The 20,479-nt window shown below is 44.7% G+C and overlaps 1 protein-coding gene across 1 annotated transcript in view; it reads left to right on the top strand.

Annotated features, from left to right (window-relative positions):
• itpk1a (inositol-tetrakisphosphate 1-kinase a) overlaps positions 1 to 20,479 on the top strand; it is a 204,864-nt gene that overhangs the window by 171,654 nt on the left and 12,731 nt on the right. The window contains exons 6-7 of the mRNA XM_086002795.1: positions 3,296 to 3,394; positions 5,954 to 5,994. Coding sequence (XP_085858921.1) covers positions 3,296 to 3,394; positions 5,954 to 5,994 — 140 coding nt within the window. The remainder of the gene's footprint in view (positions 1 to 3,295; positions 3,395 to 5,953; positions 5,995 to 20,479) is intronic.

Consider the following 20,479-nt stretch of genomic DNA (forward strand, 5'->3'; position numbering starts at 1 on the left):
GTTAAAAGGGATTTGACCCTAAAAGTTCCTTTCTTTTTAACCGCTAGAGGCTAGTCCAACTTCTTGTTGTAAATAGGTCTTGTACCTAGATCGGATCATAGAGATTTAAGTATGTTGGTCGGCCATTTCAGCCCATTATGACAGTGCCATCGCTATCTGTACACCAGAGCTATCTAGCCTAGTCCCATTTTTTTGCTCTTTCCCTTTTAATATTTTCCTTCAAGTGTTTATCAAAGTCCTTCTTAAATGTTGTGCTGTAATGGGCTTCCATAGCCACTTGTGGTAATGTCTTCCATATTCTAATCACCATTAGAACATTTCTTCTAACATCCCTCTTTTATGTTTCTTGTACAAGTTTTAAATTTATGCTCTCTTGTTACTGATTAATTGACCCATGGAAATAATATTTCACTATTTACCTTCTGAAATCCTTTCATGATTTTGAACGCTTTAGTTAGATCTCACTTTAAGCTTCTCCATTGAATACAGAAGCTTTCTGTATTTCATCATAATTACATGGCCACGTGTTCACACACAGCCAGCCACGATTTGAAATAAATAATTGTAATTATATGGGACCTGCTACTGCATGAAAGATTAGATTATCGAGGAAGAACCGGAACCAATAAGGGTTTTAACTTAGCAAGTTCCTTCAGAGAAAATGGAAAATATTAGTCTATTAATTAGTAGGTTTTGCCACACAGGTAAATCATGCAACACACGATGCATGGAGGTTTGCTCATTCCTTAAACAAGTTGTTGTGGGGCTCCATTGAAGCAGGAATGTTGCTGGAAAGGACTGGGGAAGCGCAGCTGAAAGAGGGAATTACAAAGCCACTGAGAGCTCAAACAGTAACTAGATCAACTTGAATCCGAACATGGCAACTAATGGTGAAAAAAATTCAGATTAAATTGGGTTTTGTGGAATGAGAATGGTCCATTGCAGTTCTATCCTTGATGAAAAATGAAACTCATTGAGACTCAGGTGTATGATTTTGGTCTCATTGTAACAATTATGCCAGTGCGTCTTTTTCAAGTACAGTATAGAAGGCTCGAGAAAATCTTCTGACACTTCTGCTTCCTTTGCCAGGACCCTTTAATGTGGTGGTGTTTATTCAGAATTCACTGTGTGCAATTAATCTCTATTGAGATGGATGCAGTCACACCAAATAAACAGAATTATATTGTTCTAAAAGGCGCTCTTTATTTTAACCGCAAGAATGTGTGTATAAGTTGTTGGCGCTGCTTGGAGAGTTCACGTGATTCTTGTTTGTTTTGACACAGTGTTCCACTTGAAGCCCAGTATTTCACTCACTGCGGAATTTGAAATCTGGCCAATGGAATAGGTCAAGAAAGTGATGAGAAGTGGGAGTTGCAACACCCTTTGTAGTCTTGAAAGCACATGCATTTCATGTTCTATGAAACAAAAGAATTAGTATAGAAATAAAATGTGAATCACTCTTCCCCTCCTTTTAGATCCCAGTGTCATTTACTGTTACCTGTCTCCAGGCTAATGCTGTGACAGGGAGCCGTGAGTTATGTTAAAGCAACACAGGATGATTTTCTCCTTAGAACCATATTAGTGTAAAGTGCAGAAGGGAGGCCATTCATCCCATTGTATCTGTGCTGGCTCTTTGCTAGAGCAATCCGAACCAAATCCCACTGCCCTGCTCTTTCCCCAAAGGTCTGTATCATCCTCTGCTTCAAATGCTGATCCATTTATCTATTCTTAAAAGATGCAAGAGTCACTGATTCAGCTGCTCCCTCTGGCAATGTACAGAAGAACATACAAAAGATGACGACAGGAACAGACCAGCGGGTCCATCGAGTCGTCCCATACTGCCACGATGCTCTAAGCATCATGATTTACAACACCCACTGATCGCCAGCAGTCACACGATCTCCTGGGAGTGGCCAAAACAGATTAAAAAACCCCAAGGCCAATTTAGGGAGGATAAAATCTTTAAAATTACTCCCTGGACCCCCCCCCCCCACTAAGGCAATCAGAACTAGTCCAGGGGAACACATTGACCACAATTTATATTATTATTTTGCCTATCTTTTGTATGCCGTCACCTCTGCCCCAACCTTTGTATTCCGTGCTCTAACATCTCTGTGTGTAAAGAAGTTTATCTGAACCCCTCTCCTCACTCTCTTGGTGACGATTTTAAATCGATGACTCCCTTTTCCTAGCCTCTCCTAGTCTTTTCATTTTCAGTTTTAATCTTTCTATCCATGGACTACAATTTTTCTTTTTGCCTTTATAAGAACAGATCTATTTTGTAACCTACCTATCTCACATTTGATGATTACCCACTGCTGATCCTTTGTTCTATATGCTCACTTTTCTGCCCAATTAATTTGGGCCAGATCCCTTTGTATCTCATTGAACTTTGCCTTTTCCGAGTGCAGTGTCCTTAACTTTGACTCTTGATTATCCTTTCCTATTTTCATATTGACCCTATCTATTTCCCAATTGTTCTTCTACTCTCACATCAATTATATAACCCATTTCATCTCCCAGAACTAAATCAAGCAATGCTTCATTCCTCGGACCAGAAACATACTTATCTAGAAAATAGTCCTGCATTCTAAAAAGCGTTCCCAATTTTGACCACCTATGTCACTTTTCATCTAGTCTATTTTAGGATAGTTGAAAGCACTTAGTATTCTTGCCCTATTGTTCTTGCCTATCTCTCTGAACTGTCTTCAATTCTTTCCCACTATCTCGTCTCAACTGTTCAATCCATAATACACATGGAGAAATCCTCTCACATTCCCCCTCTCCCTGGTGAGAAGCACCCAACCCTTGCTCAGTTCAGTCAAGGTCAGGGACATCCTGGGGGGGGGGTCTGTGGGTGTGCGTCCCTTGCGATGACCTCTGACCCATGCTGTTGCCCATCAGAGCCGCCACCACACTTCTTGTAACTAAAAAAAAAAAACAGAATAATCATCAAGTCCAAATTGAGGAAAGAACTTTTACAAATTTACAACTTTCTAAATGTACTCTTCTGCATAAAACAAAAGTGATATTATTGATGACAGTGTGAAGAACGTGTTGGAGGCACTATCCTCAGCACCGAGGAGAAAGAATCACTATGTACCTCCTTTGTCACAATATGCACAAGTGACGTAATGCCTTGCCATGACCTTTTTTTTCCCAGTATACTGACTTACTTCACAAACCTGGAGTAAAGTTCTGCCAAGCTGTTTGTTAAAGACTGTACCCTGCTATCTGCAGCTCAATGCATGTTAACACAGTCCTGTTAAAATCATGGCTTATTCTTCTATTGCAGATGAAAGAGTTTGTTCACCTCCCTTTATGGAGCTTAGCAGCCAGTGTGGGGAGGACACTATGGCAGAGATTGAGAAGCACAAGCTGACATTCCCATTCAGTAAGTGTTTGGAAAGAGAAACAATACCCAAGGGGCAGCTACAGACTTACTGTGGTTCCTGCTTTGCTGTTTAATATGTGTAGTAAATCAGTTCAAGCGTTTCCTATAACAATTTTGAAGTGGACTTTGGTGATTGTAATAAATTTCTTGCGGCAGCTTCTATATAAGGAGAGCATGAATTATGATTTTATTTTGGAAGAAGTGCAACAAGTGGACTTGCCAAGTGGCCTCTAAGAACGTGTTTGCCGATCTTTCTGAAAAGCTGGGGGAACCACCCTATCTCTGTCCTGTCCCTACCCTATCTCTGTCCAGTCCCATCATCACACGGTGACCTCAGAAATAGTTCCTTTCAGAATTTAAAAATCTTACTTTTGGAAAGTTCCTGCTTATTTTTTCCGACTTTCCTCCTGACCTTTCCTCATGCCCAGCCGAGTGTGTGGATGACCTGCTCCCAATCTGGAGCTGTTTCTTTTATAAAGAGGAGCACGAGGGAAGCCTGTGAGTGCTGAATCCGCAGTTGCTTTTTATTTTATTCCTTCCTCCCTCCCTCCTAATGCAGATGCGCCTGGCCTTAATTTGACTCTCATTGGGCCGGGTTACGATCTAAAATTCGATCTGCAGGGAGTCATGGGCACAACCCACCTCGCATCGAGCCGCAGTGCGCTGGAGCCCCACTGTATGAAGTGCTACCCTCCCAACCATCAATGTTACCTCCCTTTGAAGCTGCAGCACCTGAGACAGTGAGATACTCCACGGCCGCCCCTGGTCTGGAATTTTTTTTTTTTTTTCCATTTCTCAGTGTATTATTTCTGCTGCTGTCCCATTTTAATTCAAATCTCCCCTCCCCCGGTTCTCCTCCCCAGCGCATTGCCATGTACTATTCCACAGCTAAGCGTGCAGTTAGATGATTCCCAGGCCTCTGCCAGTACTGTTCTGATATTTTATATGTTTAATCTATTAAAAATAATGACTACTTCTCCTTGGGATGTAGCGGCACTCCGCCAGTCACTGCATGCCCCCTGACAGCACAGCAAAGACTGGGAGCTTTCACAATGCCCTTCCACCGTACTGCACTAAGAACATAAGAAATAGGAGCAGGAGTAGGCCATTCGGCCCTTCGAGCCTGCTCCGCCATTCAATGAGATCATGGCTGATCTTCTGCCTCAACTCCATTCATCGGCCCTATCGCCATATCCCTTGATGCCCTTACTAGTCAGAAATCTATCGACTTCTGTTTTGAATATACCCAATGACTGAGCCTCCACAGCCCTCTGGGGTAGAGAATTCCAAAGATTCACCACCCTCTGTGTGAAGACATTTCTTCTCATCTCAGTCCTGAATGGCCTACCCTTTATCTTGAGGCTATGGCCCCTGGTTCTAGATTCCCCAGCCAAGGAAAACATTCTCCCAGCATCCATCCTATCAAGCCCTGTAATAATTTTGTATACTTCAATGAGAGCCCCTCTCATTCTTCTGAATTCAAGAGAATATAGGCCTATTTTACTCAATCTCTTCTCATACGACAGTCCTGCCATCCCAGGAATCAATCTCGTGAACCTTCGTTGCACTCCCTCTATGGCAAGTATATCCTTCCTTAGGTAAGGAGACCAAAATTGTACACAGTACTCCAGGTGTGGTCTCACCAAGGCCCTATATAATTGGAGTAAGACTTCTTTACTCCTGTACTCAAATCCTCTTGTAATGAAGGCCAGCATACCATTTGCCTTCCTAATGGCTTGCTGCACCTGCACATTCACTTTCAGTGACTCATGTACAAGGACACCTAGGTCCCTTTGAGCATCTGCATTCCCCAATCTTTCACCATTTAGGAAATACTCTGCCTTTCTGTTTTTTCTACCAAAGTGGATAACTTCACATTTATCCACATTATATTCCATCTGCCATGTTCTCGCCCACTCACTGAGCCTGTCAAGATCCCCTTGAAGCCTCTTCACATCCTCTTCGCAACTGACACTGCCACCTAGCTTTGTATCATTTCCAAATTTGCTGATGTTACATTTAGTCCCCTCATCCAAATCATTGATACAGATTGTGAATAGCTGGGGCCCAAGCACCGATCCTTGCGGTACCCCAATAGTCACAGCCTGCCACCCTGAAAAAGACCCGTTTATCCCTACACTTTGTTTTCTGTCTGTTAACCAATTCTCCATCTGTGCCAACCTGCCCCTTGGTATTTTGGTGCTCTATGCAACCAGGCCAGCACAGTGCCACGGTATTCTGCTAGTGGTGCATTCCTGACCTTTGGTGTGGTTAGGGACACCTCTTAGAGTGGGGAAATTTTAACTCCCTCACGTTCACACCTGTGCTGGTTCCTCTTGGTCACGGCTTGTGTGTTTCTCAGTTGCACTGTCTCACAATTGGGCTTTTGTTGGCCACACTACACTGGACCAAAGTTTGATGAATGGTACTGCACGATGGTATTGTTTCTGGAATTAGACCTTTCCTCATACAACCTAGTTTGGGGGAGGAGGGGGAAAGGTTGTCAGGCTGTTGTCTTGGTCACGCCAAGCATTTTAATGATCTCCTTTCTCTTTGTAGTTTGCAAAACCAGAGTGGCGCACGGCACCAATTCTCATGAGGTGAGTCACAACACAACACAAAGATTTCTAAGAAATGACTTGGCCACATTGGGACCCAGTTTCTTTGAAAGATTTCCACATTCCTGTATGCATGTGTTTATATGAACCATTTGAGAACTGAAAGATTCTTATTATAGTTTTCTAATAAGAATCTGTATTTGATCCATCTGTTCCTCTTACATAATAGTGAAGAGCTTATTGCTTCTAACCCAGTGATGAGTGACAGCGAGGCGTAAGAATGCGAACAAACCCAATAGTATCCATTTTGTCCAGGGAAGTTTTCACTGAGGCCTGAGGCCTAGTCTATCTGTGTACCAGTGGGCTTTGGGATATTTATTAAAACCATTTCTGACCCATTTTGATCATGTATATCCTGTTAACAAAAGCTGCAAACAAGGTTCATCATGCGCATTATATGGACTTCCAGAAGGCATTTGATAAAGTCCCACATAAGAGTCTGTTATCTAATGTAGAAGCCCACGGAATCGAGGGCAAATTATTGACCTAGTTAGGAAATTGGCTGAGCGGCAGGAGACAGAGAGTTGGGATAATGGGCAGGTACTCTAATTGGCAGGATGTGACTAGTGGTGTCCTGTGGGGATCTGTGATGGGGCCTCAACTATTTACTATTTATTAACGACTTAGATGATGGCATAGAAAGTCATATATCCAGATTTGCCGATGACACAAAGGTAAGCGGCATTGTAGGTGTAATGTCTGTGTGTAATTGAGACATGGACTGCAGAAGTTGGTTATAACAGGTGTTTACTGAATGGAGACAAAACTGGAACTACTATACAAAGTTACTACACAGGCTTATGTACAGGGGTGGTCACTACTGGTACTGTAGTATACAGGGGCTGCAGAATATAGTTCCTTCTTCAAGGTACATACACTACAATTCCTCCCCTTTTAGCTAAACAGTACATAACATTCGATTAATAATTAAATAACATATTTACAATTACAGTTGCTATATACATTAGCTGAAGTTAATCAATTATAAATTCAGTCTTTGAGGAGGCTTCCTGATTCTGTCCGGATATCGCCTCTTTGGGGTATCAGGTTCTTCTGGCAAAGTTGATTCGGGATCAACGTCGTTGTTTGGTTCGTCTGCTTCCAATATCACCGATTCTGAGGTAGATGCAATTGGTACTTCGGTTTCATCACCAGGTGTGTAGGATCGTGGTGTAGATTTGATGTTTCCCAGTGACTCTAGAATCTGGTCAGCATGGCGTCTTACAATGCTCTCTCCAACGTCCACAGTATACATTAGAGGTCCTTGCCGTGTGCAGATCGTTCCTGGCTGCCATTTCTCTGTGCGGTAGTCCCGGGCCAAAACTGGTTGACCTATCTTGAAACTCCTGGTTGGCCTTTCATTCATATTCTGAAACTGCCTGTTCTCCACATCTCTTCTGATGTTTGGCTTAACCAAATCCAAGCAGCATCTTAGTCTTCGATTGAAGAACATCATGGCTGGAGTTTGGTTGGTAACCACATGTGTCGCATTCCGGTAGGCAAACAAGAAGTTATCCACCTTGTGTTGTAGGGGTATGTCTTCATTACACATTGCCTTGATAGCCTTCTTGAATGTTTGAACGAACCTCTCAGCCAATCCATTGCTGGCTGGATGATATGGGGCGGATGTGTAATGCTTAACACCATTGTTCTTTAAGAACCTCCGGAACTCTTCAGACACAAACTGTGGTCCATTGTCGGAGCAAATCTGTTCAGGCAGCCCATTTCTGGCGAATGTGGTTCATAAGACTGTGATAGTTTTTTCTGTGGTGGTTGAGGACATTTTTATTACTTCTGGCCACTTTGAATGTGCATCCACCGCAATTAAAAACATCGAGTCCATAAATGGACCAGCAAAATCAATGTGCACCCTTTGCCATGGAGATGAGGGCCACTCCCATGGATGTAGAGGGGCTTGTGGTGGGGCGTTTTGGGCCTTCTGGCATCCTGTACAGCTCTTGGTCATCTCTTCGATTTCTCTATCAATTCCCGGCCACCACACAAAGGCTCTGGCTAAGTTCTTCATTTTTACCCCTCCCAGATGACCCTCCTGAAGCTCATTGAGCACTCTATCCTTCAATTTGGGTGGAGTTACTACTCTGGATCCACACATCAAGGTTCCTCGGCACACTGACAGCTGTTCTCTTCTCGGCGAGAATGCTGGCAACAGTGGTTTGCCATGTGCTGGCCATCCCTTCACCGTTAAATCATAGACCCTGGAGAGTGTCGGGTCATTTCGTGTTTCCTTTTCTATGTTTGCATTCGTCACAGGTAGACATTCGACTATGGTCGAGTGGAATATCTGCACAGGATCCACTGCAGGTGCTTCTTCCACCGTCGGCAACGGTAGGCGCGACAATCCATCAGCATTCCCATGCTGTTTAGTTCCTTTGTACTCGATGTCATATTGGTGTGCCCCTAGGAAAAGGGACCACCTCTGTAGCCGTTGTGCTGTCATTATCGGGACGCCCTTCCGAGGGTTGAAAATGGAGACGAGGTTGATGATCAGTTAGTAGAGTAAATTTCTGTCCGTGCAGGTAGTGATTGAACTTCTTCACCCCCCACACCAGGCTGAGGGCCTCTCTGTCAATCTGGGCGTAGTTACGCTCGGCTGCAGTTAACGAGCGTGACGCAAAAGCTATCGGCCTCTCTGAACCATCAAGGAATTTATGTGACAGTACCGCTCCAACGCCGTAGGGCGACGCATCACACGCCAGTCTTATCGGTAGTGATGGGTTGTAGTGAGCCAATACTTCTCTTGAAGTGATCAGGCCTTTACAATTCTGAAAGGCCTGCTTACATTCATCGCTCCATTTCCATGCTACTCCAGTTTGTAGCAGGGCGTTCAGTGGGTGCAGAATTGTGGACAAATTCGGCAAAAACTTATGGTAGTAATTCACCAATCCGAGGAATGACCTCAGTTGCGACACATTTTCAGGCGCTGGAGCCTTAACTACCGCTTCAATTTTTTCAGGGGAATTATGTAACCCCTCTTCATCAATCACGTGGCCACAATACGATATTTTTTTCTTAAAAAACTCGCACTTGGGGCGATTGGCTCGTAGCCCATGTTCTTTTAGTCTAGTGAGCACCTGCTCTAGGTTGGCAAGGTGTTCACTGTCATTTTCACCTGTCACTAGGATGTCATCCAAGTAACACTGAGTCCCCAGAATCCCTTGCAGGACTTGTTCCATCGCTCTTTGCCATATAGCTGGAGCTGATGCTACTCCGAATACCAGTCGATTATACTGGTAAAGACCTTTGTGAGTGTTTATCGTGAGATATTTCCTAGAGGTTTCTTCAACCTCCATCTGCAAATATGCTTGCGCTAGGTCAATTTTTGTAAAACGTTTCCCTCCAGATAGTGAGGCGAAAATATCTTCTATCCTCGGAAGAGGATACTGTACTGTGTGAAGGACTGGGTTGACAGTCACCTTGAAGTCCCCACGGATGCGAACCTTCCTTGGCTCCTCAGACTTATTGTTTAACGTTTTCTTCATGACAGGAACGATGGGTGTCACCCACTCGCTCCAGTCTACCTTAGATAACACGCCTGCATTCTCCAGATTCTCCAGCTCTGCCTCGACGGCTGGGCGAATTGCATACGGTACCGGTCTTGCTTTGAAAAACTTGGGAATTGCATTCTCTTCTATTTTTATCGAGGCGGTTACGCCTTTAAGAGTTCCCAGTCCTTGTTGAAATACCTGTTTAGCGTTAGCTAAGATTTTTGACAATCGTCCAGGTGTGACGTCGTCATCCTTTTTACCAGCCACAGTCAGTGCCTGAATGGAGTGCCAGTCTAAACTTATCTTTCTGATCCATTCACGTCCCAATAACAGTGGTCCACCATCTTGCAGTATGTACAGATACAATTTCTGTATTTCCTTGCCGTTGTATTCGACAGGCACCCTTATTTTCCCTCTGGGGTATACTTTCTGCCCCATATATGTCTTCAAGACAATGGATGTGTCTTTCAAGGGTATGTGTGAGAATAGCCGCTCGTAGTCTCGTCGATTCATGGCGGTCAGGGCTGATCCTGTATCCAATTCCATTTTGACTTGGGACCCTGCTATCGTGAGGGTGACCCAAATGGTTCGGTGATACTCTTTTGCGATTACGTTGTGTAGTTTGAGACAGCTTAGTCTCTTGTTCCCGGATTCACTATCGCTCTTCTGGTCTTCGGAACTACTGTCCGTCATCTTTTGTACTTTCCTGTACTTTTCCTTAGTCGTCTTTTTTTGTCGTTAGTCTTCTTCCCGGACCTGCAAACTCGTGCAATGTGTCCCATCTTTCCGCATTGCCTGCATGTTTTGTCCTTGAACCAGCAGTCCTTCTGGTCATGGGTTGTTCTGCCGCAGCGATAACATTTTTCAAATCCCCATGTCATTTCATGGGTGCCGTATTCCTGTGGCTTTTGCTGTATTTCCGCAGCTCCCCTTGCTGCTGCTTCGTACGATACTGCCACGCTGAAAGCCTTATCTGGCGTCAGCTCTTTCTCTGAGAGTAACCTCTTCTGGGTTCCTTCACTCAGGAGTCCACAGACAAATTTGTCACGTAGGGTATCTGCCTGTCCTGCTCCGAACTGGCACTGCTTTGATAGCTTGCATAGTTCCGTAAGGTAATCAGCATTGCTCTCTTTATGCTGATTTCTCTTGTGGAATTTAAATCTTTCTGCTATCAGCAGCAGTGTAGGATTTAGGTGTTCCTGTAGGATATCAACAATTTTGTTAAAACTCTTCCCCATCGGTTTGACTGGAGTGATCAGGTTCCGCAATAGGCCGTACGTTCTTGCGCTCATTAAGTTTAGTAGTACCGATGCCTTTTTCTCTTCGGCTACTTCATTTGCCTTGCAATATACTTCGACTCTTTCCACATATGTGGTCCAGTCTTCTATTTCATTATCGAAGGCAGTGATATTGCCAGTCTTCGGCATCTTGGAGATCTAAGATGGCGCCTCCCGCGCTTTGCCTTCTTCCCCGCTGGATTAAGATGGCGCCTCCCGCGCTTTCTGTCTTTTCCGCTGCTACCAGCGCTGTTGCTGGCGTTTTTATGCCTTGATGGCGACGCCCTATGGTCTTCGCGCGCTTCCCCCCGCGCTGCTGCCAACGCCGCTCTCCGCAGTCCCCGTGGCAAACTGCAGCTCCTCGCGGCTTTCTGCGCTTCTAACTTCTTTTTCCTTTATTTTAATTACTGTTCCCGTCGTCAGAGCAGACCCTATGGGACACTTTCCTCCCTCTTCTCGGGTCTGTACGCTGCCCGGCTTCGTAGCACCGGCCGCGCCCTGTGTGCTCCACCCTCTCTCTCTCCTCTTTCCCGACAACGCTGCTCGGCCCCATTGAAAAGCCACCCGATCGAGCTCTAGCCCGCCGCAGCCCAGGAAGGATCGGTGTACTACCTGCCACCAGCCCGATTAGCTGGAACACCATAGACTGGAGAACCAAGCCCAGCTCTCGACAGCCTCTCCTGCAAATCTTCGAATTCGATGAATCAGAGGGCGGTTGCCCACGGTCGACGCCCGTTTCCTCTGTCTTTTTTTTTTGATTTCTTCCTTCTGGCTTCGACCTCCAATAACTTCGCTTCAGGGATGGATCCCCGTGAGGTGGTGCAGAACTGTAGCTAAGTTCGGATCTGTTCGTCGCCAGTGTAATGTCCGTGTGTAATTGAGACACGGACTGCAGAAGTTGGTTATAACAGGTGTTTACTGAATGGAGACAAAACTGGAACTACTATACAAAGTTACTACACAGGCTTATATACAGGGGTGGTCACTACTGGTACTGCAGTATACAGGGGCTGCAGAATATAGTTCCTTCTTCAAGGTACATACACTACAGTAGGCAGTGTAGATGAAAGCATAAAATTCCAAAGGGATATTGATAGATTAAGTGAATGGGCAAAACTTTGACAAATGGATTCAATGTAAGTAAATGTGAGGTCATCCACTTTGGACCTAAAAGGGATAGAACAGGGTACTTTCTAAATGGTGAAAAGCTATAAACAGTGGAGGTCCAAAGAGACTTGGGGGTTCAGGTACAAAGATCATTACAATGTCAAAAGGCTAATGGAAAGCTGGTCTTTATATCTAGAGGACTAGAATACAAGGGGGTAGAAGTTATGCTGCAGCTATACAAAACCCTGGTTAGACCACACCTGGAGCACTGTGAGCAGTTCTGGGCACCACACCTTAGGAAGGATATATTGGCCTTGGAGGGAGTGCAGCGTAGGTTTACCAGAATGATACCTGGACTTCAAGGGTTAAGTTACGAGGAGAGATTACACAAATGAGGGTTGTATTCCCTAGAATTTAGAAGGTTAAAGGGTGATCTGATTGAAGTTTTCAGGATATTAAGGGGAACAGATAGGGTAGATCGAGAGAAACTATTTCCACTGGTTGGGGATTCTAGGACTAGGGGGCAGAGTCTAAAAATTAGAGCCAGACCTTTCAGGAGTGAAATTAAGAAACACTTCTACACGCAAAGGGTGATAGAAGTTTGGAACTCTCTTCCGCAAACGGCAATTGATGCTAGATCAATTGTTAATTTTAAATCAGAGATTGATAGCTTTTTGTTAACCAAAGGTATTAAGGGATATGGGCCAAAGGCGGGTATATGGAGTTAGGTCGCAGATCAGCCATGATCTCATTCAATGGCGGAACAGGCTCGAGGGGCTGAATGGCCGACTCCTGTTCCTATGCATTAATACTGCCAGAGCTTTTAGGCACTAAAGCACTTAATACAATCCTCCCTGTTATAATCACAGGCCATGGGCTGGTTAGCAACAGTTGACTCTTGTTATCTGTGCCGTGCAGTAGTGTCAGTGAAGGCCGGAGCGGACAAACTGCACAAGGACTACAAAGTGTTAGCTTCTGACGAGATTTGTTTAGTGTTTTCCAAACATTCATTTGCAGTGTGGGCAGAGCTGTGCAGTTAAAAAGAAAGACTGGCATTCATGTAGCGCCTCATGTCTCTCAGCAACATCTCGAAGAGCTTCACACCAGTGAATTATTTTTCCAGTGCAGTAACTGTTATACGGGTACACAGGGCAGCCATTTTGCAGTAGCAAAAGAGATAAATGACTATTTAATCTGTTTTTTTTTTGGTAGTGTTGTTTAATGGAGGAAAGTGCCATCGGAAGTTTAACTTCCACCCGAACCACAAAGATAAGGAAACCAGCACTTGGTTCGACATCTCATCTGGAAGGCTGCTCTTCCAACAATGCAGTACTGCCCTGAAGTGTCAGCCTAGATTATAAGGTCAAGTCCTGGTGTGGTGCTCAGAACCAGAATGTTCTGACTCAGGCAAGAGATTGACTAACTGAGCCAAGCTACTGATACAAACAGGGGTAACTTTGACTTTGGGCGAGTGTGTAAAAACGGGCGTTATTGGATCAGCCGCCCGTTATACATCTCTTCCTTGAAGTCGAGGGAAATGAAAATCGGGAGAAGTGTATAACGCGCAGCTGATCCGAAGTCAAAATTACCCCCAAGGTGTGCAGTTTATTAAACGGTTAAGAGATTACTCTTGCAATACAGGAAGTATTTCCCCTGTGTCAGCCTGTCATTTGGTCAAGCATTTGACTTGGTGCCTTCTAATAAGAATGCCCACAAATTTCCACGCTTGCCCCTTGCAGAACAATTTGTTGCTTGAATACCACAATTTTGCACAAAAAGTCCCAGAGGCAGTGAAAATGCCTGTTTCTGAGCAATGACTCACTTGCCCTAATCGTTTCCTGTTTAAGTGCCTCTCGTTGCACTCCTGACATTCTCTCATAGAATGGTGGGAGTTGCTTTAAAGCAGTTTGCCCTTTAAGAACCTCAATTCCTCAGAATGCATCGCTGAAGGCCTTGGCCTCTATTTTCATTGGCTTGTCTCTTGGGAAGACTTTGGAGCTTGGGATTCTTTCCTGGAGATATTTATTCTTAAAATAGTGCTAATTCTCTTGCTGTGGTAGTGAGATCTTGGGTAACATCTGGCCAAAAATGCACGTCGACTCTCCATCTGCAGTTAATTGGATGAGGTCCAGTTCAAATCTATAGATAGTTCCTACGACATTTGTTCTGCAACTTCACTCGATGATAGTGAAGAACAAGGCATGCTGTTCGGGCGTGTTCAGTACTTCAGCTCTTCGGGAAACCTCTAAATCTTCTGAACAATTGGACAAAACATTTTGAAACAGACTCTGAGGAGCCACGGTTATGGATGAGGGTTTGTTTAATTCGCGCTTGGATGTTTGATTTGGCTGCAGAAGCTCCAAATATAGGTCTGTTAGTACGATTGTCAGGGAATGTACAAGTGTGTGTCGTCTGAAGGTTGAAAACCCACGAACACACACTGTGCTTAGGCGACGCTCAGTTTGAACCTAAATAATCTGAAGGGATACAGACCATAGTCTGCCAATGTCACTGGTAACCTGATGGTGCCCCCGCCCCCCGTGCTGAACTAGCAGGAAACAAACTGCCACCGGTGGACCATTTCATTCACTCGCCTACAATAGCCGCGATGAGAAAAAAAGAACGACTTGCATTTATATAGCGCCTTTCATGATCTCAGGGCCCCCCCATAGCATTTTACAGCCAATGAAGTACTTTTTGAAGTGTATTAACTGTTGTAATGTAGGAACTTGTGTCAGAAGGGAACTTATGAAGACATTGTTTGGGGTTGGGTGGTGGTGGGTAAATCACGTGAGGATAAGGGTGCCACTAGTCTTTTAAATCCATTGGTCAGCCTGAAACTGGATTCCAGGACTTTGGCTCACTTTTTGGCTTGGGATGTCCAGCTCTTCATTGGAGCCGGTGTAAGACCAACAGCAACTTTCTAGAGGCGCAAGAGCTCTAAGTAAAGGATGAAAAAACAGTGGCGATAAAATCTGCCATGTTAAAGGGAGGCGGCCTGTGTGTCGAGACCTGGGTGAGACAGGGGAGTGGCATTTCAATATGATGAGGCTCTGAGCGTTATCATCACCTACCGAGGTTCCCTTGACATGCAAGACTCCTCATGCATATTTCATGGAATTTTTAACATAATTTTACTGCTGATAATACTAACACTTGACTTGAGCCTATTAATAATATTTCTGTGACTTCCAACTCCAGCTTCAGTGTACCGGCATCCTTGAACTTGAAATTCCACCCCACCCCCTCCGGGGGATCCACTCGCCCCAGACATTGTGTCCTTGGACAGAATTATTGCTGTCTTCCAGCTTTCCTTGTCCAGCACGAGCTGTGAGGGATGAATTGTTGCTGTTTGGTTTCTGGCAGCCCCGTTGAATAGTCCCATTCATGGTTTCTGCATTCTTAAAACTGTGGGAGGGAACACGCTGCTATAAAAAGCAAATAGTAAAAATGAACGATGCGCTGTCGGGCCATTGTCCATGTGGCCCCCTGCACTCGAGAATAGATTCTGCTCACCATCCTCTCGGAGCGCTGACCCTCGGCACTTTCATGTATAGTTACAAGCGATGGAGAGGGGGTGGGGGGAGGAATTAACTCGTAGTCCATACGAAGGGGAGACGAGAGGGTCATTTCTATTCAGGTCCGATCAATATCATCATGCTGTTTTGCCCCTTTTTCCTGAGCTGTTTCAAACACAGACATGAATAACAGTTACAGAATGGAAGCACAGAGCGTGTATATAAATAACAAACAAACTAACAGGAGTGGGGAGGAGAGGTGCATGGTGGAAAAGAGTGGGGAGGAGAGGGTAGGAGAGGGACAGAGTGGAGAGGAGAGGGAAAGAGTGGGGAGGAGAGGGACAGAGTGGAGAGGAGAGGGGAGGAGAGGGACAGAGTGGAAAAGAGTGGAGAGGAGAGGGACAGAGTGGAGAGGAGAGGGGAGGAGAGGGACAGAGTGGAGAGGGGAGGAGAGGGACAGAGTGGAAAAGAGTGGGGAGGAGAGGGACAGAGTGGGGAGGAGAGGGACAGTATGGAAAAGGGCGGAGCGGAGAGGAGAGGGGCGGAGAGGAGAGGGGCGGGGCGGAGAGGAGAGGGGTGGAGCGGCGAGGAGTGGGGCAGAGTGGAGAAAGAAAAGCTGGACTTTTTTAAATAAGCAAATCTCTCTTCTATGTGATTGGCCCCAATATAGATTTTTTTTCTATTTAAACATATTTTGCCCCTCTTTTTTGTTGAGGATTAGACTACCTTTTAAGGTATTCTCTCCCTTTTCTCTTGGGTGTTAGGATATGCACTATGCCAGGGCAGACCGCCTGTGCCCATCCTTCTGCCAGTGCTGCTGTAAAGCCTGCTGTTCGGAGGTGTGTGCCAGTTACCTGGGGCCAGTGTGGCTTTAGATCTACAAAATTATTATAGTTTCATTTGTTGGTTTTCTAATTTATTTTGATCGTTTCTTTTTTTTGTGCAATAGTTCTATGTTTAATTAACAAATTTGGTAGTGAAGATTTGTGCTCATGGTAGTTAATGGAAGCCATACTTACCTGATGTGACTCTCTGCCCGATTTCACGGCCATCCATGATATTGATGCTGTCGGTATTGGTGCTGTGGAGAACGGCGGTAATTCCAGGCATTTCGGCAAGGGGAAGGGGCGAAGGTAAAGCAGAGGAAGAATTGCCACTGGGTAGCTATCTCAGCTCTTCTTGCCCTCTTCACAGGCACTGTAGAGCAGAACTGGGGGAAGGCCCACCAGCAGGTTACCCATCTGCCCCCTGAGGTGCATCAAGTCCTGTATGGGACATTTTAAAGGAAAAAAAGCTATTATTCAGTGAGATTTTTCTGGTAAAACCCACTTAAACAGCACTTCTTAATAAAAAATAAAAAAATTCAGTGGATACAGACGTCACTAGCCAGGACCGGCATTTACTGCTCTTCCTTGGTTACCCTTGAGAAGGTGTTGGTGAGCCGCCGCCTTGAACCGCTGCAGTCCGTGTGGTGAAGATACTCCCATAGTGCTGTTAGGGAGTTCCGGGATTTTGACCCAGCGATGATATAGGAACGGCCGATATATTTCCAAGTCAGGATGGTGTGTGTCTTGGAGGGGAACTTGGAGGTGGTGGTGTTCCCATGCGCCTGCTGCCCTTGTCCTTCTAGGTGGTGAAGGTTGTGGGTTTGGGAATACTCTTGTGGTATACGGCAACATTCAATTGCCTTGTGTCTAACTCCATGCCTCCTCTCTGTTATCCCAGTGTAATTTGCTCAGTTGCAAATTTTTCCTTTTTGCCAAGGGTTCAGTCAGTCCACTGAGTGGCAGTGCATATGGCCCAGCTAACAGCAGCACCTCAAACACCACAGAACTCCCAATTGTTTCAAGACCTGGCGCTGACTTCATGCATATTGCAAAACTGCAGACGGCTCTTTTTTTTTTGGGAGGGGAACTACATTCATCATATTGGAAAGGCAACGCTGTGTTTATAATTGGTTTCTGAAATGCAAGAGCAGCTTTCTATGTGTATGGTTAAATTGAGGCCACGAGTCTGTCATGGTCGGTGTTTGTTTATTGCCATAGTCAAGTAAAAGAGGCCTCTTCTGCCAGGGCCTTGCTCTTGCTGGCTTCCAACTGTGATGTTGCCTCAGGCAGTGAGAGATGCCCACAGGCAGGACCCTCTCAGGATACCACTCAAATATTCTCATTCTCTGATTTAACTGGGGCATGAGGTAACATGCCCAAGGCTGTGTAGGATGCCTGCAGGCAAGAAAGACAGTTTGAGGAAGGGCCTAAAAAATGCCTCTGATGGTGTGTCAAATCCTTGTCATTTTTCATTTTGTGATTGAGACATAAGATGGCTATGGATAAAACAACAGTAAACCTATAGACTCACCTTAATGAGCGCCTTAGATCCTTCTATGCCTGGAGTTTATGATTCCAGTAAAATTTGATGCATCTTACATATTAGCAATTTAAAATCTCTATTCTACTGGGACTTAAAAGGGCTGTGAAAATGTACGCCAGGTTTTAAACTCTGTCAAGAAAAAATAAGTTATTCTGCATAAATTGTGAGGAAGGGGGTGAAATATGCAGAACATTTTCACTGGGATTGGTACAGATGCAGAGGGACAGAATGTTAGAGGGCCAATGCACTCTAGCTCGGTGTGTCACAGGTTTGAATTCCAATAAGTTCAAATTATTGCCAACAAATCTTTTAACACTTTATCCAAAAGTTACCTATCTCCAACGAATCGAGTTTTTTAAAAAAAGGCTACGCCATACTTTAGCTGTTTCAGTAAACATTGCTGGCAGCCAGCGCTGTGCCTTGGATTTCTTCAGATTAATGACAATTGGTCCTTTTTGTTGGAGCCTTCGCTTCTCCTGTCCTTAGATTGGGAGAGTCCCCTAAGCCACAGTGCATACAATGGCCCGTATATTCCGATGCCTACGGGTGTGTACGCGCTGTGTACACACCCGTAGGGACATCGGAAATGCCGGATTCAGGCATGCGATGCGCATGCGCTGAAAAACTGTATTTCCGATCTGTCAAGAATGCTCTTGACAGATCGGACGCCTGCCCTGGAGAAGGGCCTCTGCGGGCAAATAGTTCTGCTTTCTGGAGAACCTCCGCCCGCAGAAAACCCTTAGAAACCTTACGCCTGGTAAAAGCAGGGGTAAGGCCTGCTGTTACCAGCATAAGAGTTGAAAAAAGTTTTTTTTAATTCACTCATTTATCATTTAAAAATACTTTTAAAAAAGGTAAGTTTATTTTTAGCCCTGTAAAAATTCTTTAATTTTTTTTTTAATTAAATTTTTGTTTAAAATATTTTAATTTATTGTAATTTCAACTCATTTTAAAAATGTGATTTAAAAAAAAATGTATTTAATGTTTTAAAGTGTTTTTGGGGTGATCTCCATTCATATATTTGACAGGTCTATCTGTCAAGTGTATGAAGGGAGATTCCCTTCTCCTATTGGCTCCCCATGGCCCATGTGATCCCAGGGACGCTTGCGAACCGCATGCACCTCTGGGATACGTGGACCCTGCGCATTTCAGGTTGGAGAGGCCCAGGAACGGAAGTGTCCGGACCTCGAGAGCCCTCAGGCAAGCCCGTAGATTTTTTCCGGATCGGAGGCCTCCGCACGCAGGAAGCCTCCAATCGAAAAATACGAGCCAATGTGTATATTGGGGCCTTTTTACTATCTGCAAATAATATGCCTTGTCTTAAAACCAAAAGAAATGATTCAAATACCTTGTTATTGTGATGCACTGTGAATATAATAGCGCCTGGTCACATTTCAGGCAGAAATGATTATATTTTCTCATTTTCCTATTGCAACGACTCTCATCTGAACTCTTCAGATTTGCAGACGTGTGTAATCTGACCATCTCCGAACCCTCATACGTTTGGGATAGTTTTGAGACCCCCCTTATTGATCTTTGCTGTTCCGGCCCGCGTCTGCAGAATTACGCTGTCGCAGTGCTCTGGATTGATGTCCCTCTTCTGTCCCCACTTTTCTCATCTTTAAGTCCTGGTGTCACACTACACCCACCTTGCCGCATGTGCGATGTCTTGGGCATCACCTGCTGCGTAACGGACATACCTGCACAAGGACATTGCAGCTGCTGCCGACAAATGGTTTATGTAGAAACATGAGATTTCCTCTTGTAAGTGATCCAATCAGGGGCTTGCGTATACTTTTGGCTGGGGACTTTATATAGCAGAAATCCACAGTGTAAATTCCCTCACTCCCAGCTGCTAAATGGGTGAGTGTAGAAGAGACATCTGATGTGTTCTGCTTGTAGCTCTTGGATGTGCCACCAGATGACACTAGAACCCCAGTCGACAATATGCTGCGTATTAGCAAAAACACATTAAGAAGAGTGCTGACTGGTTAGAAAAAAAAAGGTTCCTTGAAAAAAAATAATGCGCATTTAAATGATTAACTGCATTGGCCAATTTTTTTGTGAAAGGAGGAATTCTTTTTGGTACGGAGAGTGGGAGAGCATTTTAATATGTTGATCAATCTTTCCCAATCTGATTTAATCTAAATTCTTGCCCTCCCCGCAGATGGTGGGAGTGTTGGAGGTTGGTATAGTTGGGCGCTTCCAGCCTTTTTCAGTAACTGGCTGCATCACGCGCTGTGAAAGCATTTACATTTTGTCACTTCAATCAAACATGAAAACGGCTTCTCTTGGATGTCGAGAAAATGTTGGCAATGAACCAATGTGCTGTTGGATTTTTTTTTAAACTGTTTACTTTTGAATTTAGGTAATAATGACATTATACAGGCTGTAATGATAGATAATTGGCCAATCCTACAGCATAATTTTACATGACAAACCTCGAGCATTCCAAGAACTCGGGACCAGCGAGTCCAAGAGGACAACACAGCCAGCTGGAGAGGTTGTCAGAACTAGGATATTGAGATGATGCTGACCTCTTGTCTGAAAATGTGGATGAAGAGAGTTCCTCAGGACCATAGAAAACGGAAGAAAACCATTTGGCCCATAGGGTCGGTGTTGGCTGTTTGCTGGAATAACCACAACTAGCCCTACATCCTGCTGTAATATCATAGCCGCGTGTCATATT

Source organism: Somniosus microcephalus, chromosome 12, assembly GCF_052327205.1.
Source record: "Somniosus microcephalus isolate GS21.2 chromosome 12, FLI_Smic_1.0, whole genome shotgun sequence".
NCBI lineage: Eukaryota > Metazoa > Chordata > Chondrichthyes > Squaliformes > Somniosidae > Somniosus > Somniosus microcephalus.